At 52.1% G+C, this 6,850-nt stretch overlaps 1 protein-coding gene and 1 long non-coding RNA gene across 3 annotated transcripts; both read right to left on the reverse strand.

Moving 5' to 3' along the window:
* Positions 1 to 3,391: 3,391 nt before the first annotated feature.
* LOC120655138 (thioredoxin reductase NTRC-like) lies at positions 3,392 to 4,998 on the reverse strand. 2 transcript variants are annotated; one of them, XM_039932854.1, is made up of 4 exons: positions 4,705 to 4,998; positions 4,322 to 4,495; positions 4,075 to 4,225; positions 3,392 to 3,868 (listed from the first exon to the last, which is right to left on the reverse strand). In XM_039932854.1, exons 1-4 carry the CDS (start codon positions 4,895 to 4,897, stop codon positions 3,838 to 3,840), a joined length of 549 nt encoding a protein of 182 aa, XP_039788788.1. In that variant the 5' UTR covers positions 4,898 to 4,998; the 3' UTR covers positions 3,392 to 3,837. The 2 variants fall into 2 exon arrangements, with proteins under 2 accessions (XP_039788788.1, XP_039788787.1); XM_039932853.1 differs by having other exon boundaries at positions 3,392 to 3,894; positions 4,705 to 4,993.
* An 854-nt stretch (positions 4,999 to 5,852) lies between these two features.
* On the reverse strand, positions 5,853 to 6,468 carry LOC120653954. Its single transcript, XR_005666909.1, has 3 exons — positions 6,358 to 6,468; positions 6,169 to 6,263; positions 5,853 to 6,025 (listed from the first exon to the last, which is right to left on the reverse strand). It is a non-coding gene; the product is annotated as an uncharacterized LOC120653954 (long non-coding RNA).
* Between the last annotated feature and the right edge of the window lie 382 nt (positions 6,469 to 6,850).

Genomic DNA, 6,850 nt, shown 5'->3' on the forward strand with positions numbered 1-6,850 from the left:
GTCCACCGCGTGCAGATCCGGGATGGAGAAGGGGAGCTGGCGCCGGCGATGGAGGGAGGCGCCGAGGACGCCGGCGATGGAGGGAGGCGCCGGCGATGGAGTACTCGGGGTGGGGAGAGAAGAATGGGAGGGAGGGGGTAGAATGAGATTTAAAAAATCTGACATGTGGGGTTCGCGGCTGGTAGTTGGTATAAAGGAAGATATAAAGGATGGATGAGTGTGGAGAAACTGTAAATAGAGGAGAGAATTTTGATGACTAGGAGAAAATATTCCTTTTAGAGGAAGAATATAGAGGAAGACGAGTGCAGACAGCCTTAGGCTGCTCGCACCGGCGTATTGGATCACTTCCTCCAGTACGCCGGTGGCGTAAAAGCCTCTGCAGCGGGACTATAAACACCACTGTAAAATAAAGGATGCTCCCGTTTCCTCCATTTGTAGCGGGATAGCGGCTCCCAGCTATATGTGCGCTAGCCCACCTCGCGGTTGTTGCCGTTCCTTGCCCGTGCCCGCGCCACCGTTGCACGTCCGCCGTCTCTGCTCCACCGCCAGCAGTAGGCGCCGCCGCGGTCCGGCCGAGGAGCGAGGAGCAAGGAGGGAAGAGGGACGAGGGGCCGCCACCGCGAAGGGAGGACGAAGGGGCCGCCGCGACGTCGTCCCACTTCCTCCCCTGTCCTCGCGCCGCCGCACCCCGTCCGTGCCTTGACCTCCGCGTGCCGGCCGCCGCTCTGCTCGCCCAGGAGCTCTCCCCGGAGCTGCGGCTCCGCCTCCAGTCGCCGCCCACCTCGCCAGATCTGCTCCAGCTTGAAGGAGGAGCAGCCGCTGCTCGTGCTCGCCCTTGCCCGCGGCCTCGCGCCATGCTCCGCCCGGTCCTCCCTCTCGCAGCCGCTCGCGTGAAGGAGGAGGGCCGGCCGCCACGCGCTGCTTCGGGCCCCGACGGATGGCTGGCGAGGGAGGACCACCGGCGGCCGGCAGGGAGGCGAGCCGGCGGGCGGGAGTACCCGGCGTGGCCGGACTAGCCACGACGGAAAGGACCCGGGGGAGCTTGAGGGGGCGCCAGATCCGGTGGAGTTCGAGGAGGCCCTCCATGGCGCACGGCGGAGCTCGAGAAGGCGATCCATGGCGGCGGCTGAGCTCATGAGGCGGAGCTCGAGGAGGGAGGAGAGAGTGGGAGGGTGGAGAGAGGTCGGGGGAGGTCGGGCGAGCGCCACTGTGCCCCTGCTCGCCATTGCCGCCATGGGAGGGGCCGAGGGCCGTGCTCTCCTGGACCACTGCCCTAATTCGCCATGGCCGCCGGCAGAGATGAGGGGGAGGGCTGGTGGAGGGGGCGGAGTGGCCGGCCGGCTCGCGCGGCGGAGTGAACAGGGGGGCGCGGCCGGGGGCGGAGCCCGGCGGAGGGAGGAAATTGCGCTGACAGTTTGGGGGAGGGCCGGCGGGGTGGGGAAAGGAGGTAGAGAGAGAGTGAATGGGAGAGAGAAATATGAAAATGAGAGAGTGGGGTGAGTGAAATAGAGTATGATGAATGGGTCCTACAGTGGTAGTTGATATAGAGGAAGGAAGATAGAGTATGGATGAGTGCAGGAGAAATTGATATAGAGGAGAGAATCTAGATGACCAGGATGGAATATTCCGTTTAGAATATGGATATAGAGGATCACGAGTGCAGATAGCCTTAGCACCCGAGATGACTCCCTCTCTAACACACAGGTTCCAACATACCGTGCTGAGCGAACTTGTCTCTAACAGTTGGAGACGGTCTTAGCGTGAGCGTTGTCAAGTAAATCGTACGAATCATTTGGTTTAGGGCGTGTTTGGAACTGTTATTTCTACGGTGGCGGCGATGGAAAGCGAAGAACTTCGCCGAATGCCTCGCGACAGACATGCTTATCTTCATCGCAGTTGCGGACGATATCTCATTTTTTTTAACTGGAACACCGCTTTCAGATGTGTTTATCTCCATCGCAATCACAGACAACATCTTTTTTTTTAACTGGAACACCGCTGATGCAAAAAGTGAGGGAATCTAAACTTATCTCCATCGCGATTTTGCGTATCGCGCGACTGGTGGCCACGGAAACAAATAGGGCTTTAGGGAGTGATCGTTCTAGTGGAAGTTTTTTGTTTTATCAAATAGCGCAAGTGACTCGAATGTGATTTTGCACAAACTTCGGAAAATCATGTCACCATGTGGTGCGCTTGGCCAGGCTTTCATGGCAGATCCCCAGAATCAGATAGGCAGAGGCCCAAATGATTCACTAATTAATTGATCTTTCTGTTACTCTTGTTTGGGAACCGACTCTGGAAAGTTAAGTTGATTGCATTTTGAAGGTGAAACAATTTCTATGGAGGTTTGCACATAATAGCCTCCACTTGCAGATGAATATCGTGCGTCGGGTATGGAAATCGACACTCGCTGCCCTATGTGCTAGCGCTTTAGTGAGGATGGTGGCCACTGTTTCCTCAAGTGCAAATTGGTTAAAAAATGTTGGCAGCAGTTGAGCTTAGAGGATGTTCGCATATTTCTACTAACACTTGGTTCAGCGAAGGAGGTGGTCGAACATATATTGAGTGTGAATAGAGGCAGGCAACAACTGGTCATCAGCTTGCTGTGGCTTGGTGGATGGGAAGAAATAAGACCAATGTTGGAGATCGAGTGCCTTCGGTGTTGGAAACTGCGAGGAGGGCATCTGTGCTTGCTGCAGAATTTCTCAGAGCTCATCAAGAACAGCCTAGCATCAGTGGAAAGTCGATAAGAAAAGGAAATAAGTGGAATCCCCCTGCTATAGATGTGCTGAAAATCAACTCTGATGGTTCTTTTCATGAGAAGGACAAGACAGATGCTTGGGGTTTTGTGGTGCGCGATAGTGATGGCCATGGTGTGCTAGCAGGGTCTGGAAAACTGGCCGCTGTCCATGATGCTCTGTCTACTACTGAAAGCGATGCTTGTTTAGCTGCACTGAAAGCAGCCATCGACGTGGGGATTTCGCGAGTGATCGTTGAGGCTGATTCGACTAACTTGCTCTCGGCCATTCAAACTGCAAGCTTTGATCAAGTTCCTGGTGGTGTCATCTTCAGAGACATCCGAGATTTAATTTCTTTGCACTTTATTGATATAAAGTTCAGTTATGTTCCTCGTTGTTGTAATCGGTCTGCACATAAGCTTGCTCAGTCTGGTTTTGTATGGGACCCGAGTCATCCAATCATCTGGCTTGACCCCCTCCTAAACTTTGTAAAAACTTTGTTGGACCGAGACATCGATGGTTCAGAGTTTCCTGAATAAAAACGAGCAAGTCTCCCTAAAAAAATCCACAGGAGGGAAACGCATTCTGCAGTATCGTTACACGCCGCTAAATTTGAGCCAACTAAGTCTCAATAATTCAAGTAAACAAAGGCGGACAAAATTTGATTGGATTTAGCGAAATAGCCCATCTGCCTATGCTATGAACTGCAAAGTTCAGACTTTGGAACAGTAATCCAACTCGGATCAGGGAAGAGGGAACCAGGACATCTCTATAAATAGAGTAAAGTACATCTCCGGTCCTTAAACTTTTTCCGCTCCACGAACTTTTAAAGTATGTCATCATCGTGCCTAAACTCAATTTAGGTCTCAAATAAGCCTATAACGAGTCCAGATGGCGTGGCCTTTATGCAAATAACCCCCCGCTCGCTGGAGACCGATCGTTTCATCTGCCTGGGATAAAAAAAAACTCCTTCCTGGGATAAAAAAGAACTCGTTCCTCCCCTGCACACCATCACGAGCCAGCTAGGACTGCTATGTACATACTAGGTGGGCCGCGCGCCTCACCGCGCCCAGTAGTGATGATGGGCTTTGGGCCAGACTTATGGAGTTGGCAGAAGCGTCCGTCGCCGCCTAGCCGTCTGGAGCGCCATCGCCGCCTGGCCACGCCCAGTAGCGTCCGAAGCAAGACCACCACCGGAGCAGCCCCGTCCAACCACCAACGGCAACGACGGCGGCACAAGGAACACGGAAAAGGAACCATGAGGCACGAATCTCAGCTGGACGAAGCGCGAGACAAAAGGCGCAAGATGTAGAAATGGAGAAGGAAGGAAGCTGACCGAGGCTCAGAAGGGAACGGGAGCGGCGGCGAGGTGGGTCCAGTGGCCTTCCGACGCGGCGCCCCCCGCGCGAACCATCGGACACGAAGGCGGCGCGGCAGCTCGACCTCCACGAAACCCTCCCGTCGCCCTCCCCTCCCCTCCCCTTGCGCTGCGCACAAGAGAGACCGCGGCTAAGGAGTTCGGCGGCCAAGAAAGCCAGCAGGGAGGAGTCGCGATTGAGCACTGCAGGAGCGTTAGAAATTACCATGGAAATTCTCCACCTCGGTCGTGGTCATCAGCTGCCCACCAGGGACACCACCCACCTGGTAACCTTCGAACACGATGGGCTTCAGGTTTGCCCTGGCAGTGTAGATTGCAGCAGTGTACCCGGCCGGGCCGGAACCAATGATCACCAGGTTCTCCACTCCCTTGCTAGAATCTGCAACAACCAACAGCCACCCAGGTCAATAGCTCATCACGCTTCGCTTTACCTCCGCTGCCTAGCAGCCCACTCTTACTCCGACGGCTCCCATATCAAATGCGGCCAAGCGAGCATCCTATCGTCTATTGCACGAGCAACTCGCAGCTGAGGACAACCCAATCTGAAATCCGAGGCCACGGAAGCAGCAGGAAGGGCGGGAGGCGAACCTGAGGAAGGCGACGCGGCGGGGGTCTCCTCGTCGACCGCGCCTACGGCGGGGGCGGCGGCGGCGTGCAGCGCCTTGGACGCGCGGGAGGTGGGGAGAGGCCGGCAGGAGGAGGGGGGCACGGCCCGGCGGCGGCGGGAGGAGGGCAGCGCGGACGGGAGTGCGACGGCCACCGCGACACGCGTGACCGCCATCGCGAGCGGCGAGGTGGGGTGAGGCGGCTCGGCTGGCTACTGCATTGGTGGCGGAGGGCGTGGACTGGATGATGGATGGATAGGGGGAGCTCGAGGTGGGTCGAGCATCACGGGACGCACGACGCGGGCTGAAAATCAGGCCCAGCGCCGAGCTCCTCCGTCTAACACCCATCAGCACCACGCGCCAGGCGCGCGGATGCGGAGCGCTGTGGAGTACGCTTCCTCCGTCTAAGGCTGTCCACAATGGCAAGAGCAAGAGCAAATTTGCTCTTGCCTCGTTTCCCACGCTCTCTCTGTCTACAGTGCCAAACAGTGCATCTACAGTGCCAAACAGTAGATTTACTCCTCCATTTCCTCCTATCGCTGTGGACGGTCTAACACCCATCAGCACCACGCGCCAGGCGCGCGGATGCGGAGCGCTGTGGAGTACGCTCGCTTCTTGCTGTATAGTAACTACTAGGAAGGATAGCGAGCTTCGCCGCGCTCGTTCTGGCTGTGCTGCCATGCATCGTAAAAATGATAAGCCGATGGGAGGCTGTTAGCTTTTTTTTCTTTTGAAATGCTGTTAGCTTAGTTTTATAACACAATAGGAATGATTCCTCAATATGTACAGATACAATCGACAGAGCATGGTCACCAAACAAAAGAACAAATAAAAACAATGCAGTGCAGAACACTAAATCGCCTCTAAGTAAACTTGAATACTGATTTCAAGGATGCACAGATATTAAATTTATATATTTTTAGCATTATCATTGCTCTTCCGGTCAAAAGATGAGCCAATACACAATTGGCAAGAAGCATCATAAATATGACTAATAAATCACCATATCCATTATTACTATGAATAATTCTTAATAGTTTTAAGGAGGCTTCTGTTATGTCACAACTCTCCATGATAAGGCTCTGCAATATTGAAAATATTGAAGGACTCGTGACTAAACCCCTCCTACTACTTGTATTTCAAGTTAGAGATAAGAAATTTGCAAGATGAGGTAACAATAGGAAAAAGGTTGGAGAAATGTTTTCTCTTTCCATGTAAGGCAGCTCGGTAGTGGTTTAAAAGCAACCTCAGGACAATCATGGCCCCTCATCCATGTGAATGCTTCAATGTAGATAAATCTTCACCTGGATATAAGGAACGACAATGCAAGTTCCAATATTAATTGTATGCCATGTAAAGAAAAATCTGTAGATAAAATATCTAGTTGCCAAGAAAGAGTTGAATAGCCAGTCACTACATTTTAATGAACATATTCGTGTCCACTTACCTTGTCCCATTGGTCATCGTTGGGCTTCAACTAATCTCACAATATGAACACATGCCACTTAAAGCACACCTATTACAGCTTGTTTTAGCCTTAACCTACAACACAATAACAGACAAACCATGATAAATGATACATAATGATGCCATAGTTACATATTGAAGGCATGGCAGTGAATCATATAAACTCAACCTTCACGGGTCATCAGTTATGCCAGCAAAAGGGGAAAGAAATCAGAGTTACTACCCAAGCTGCTGGCTGAATCTTGCAAACAATCCCTCCGTAGATGCAGCTAGCTATTTGAACGATGCTACCCTTGGTCACCAAATGTAAGAACCAGCACTACGCAAGTTAATTTCATTGCAATCAGTTTGGCTCATCATCACCAATAAAGTACAGCCGACTACTATTCTAAAATTATCAGGTTGTATCAAAAAAAAGATCTTTTAGAGATAAAGAAGCATGCCAATTTAAACCTGCAACACAGTTAAGAGTTCAGTTGAGATAACATTCATACAGTGAGACTGTCATCATAGTAACAAAATCAGGTAGGGTGCTTCTCGCAAAAAAAACAGGTAGGGTGCTTAAATGGAGGCATTAAAACTTGTCTGCACAAATCTGTGAAAGTACACATTGACAAATAACTAACCACTACTATTCTGGTGAATTGAAGCTAATATAGATA

This window comes from Panicum virgatum, chromosome 1N, assembly GCF_016808335.1.
Source record: "Panicum virgatum strain AP13 chromosome 1N, P.virgatum_v5, whole genome shotgun sequence".
In the NCBI taxonomy this organism is placed as follows: Eukaryota; Viridiplantae; Streptophyta; class Magnoliopsida; order Poales; family Poaceae; genus Panicum; species Panicum virgatum.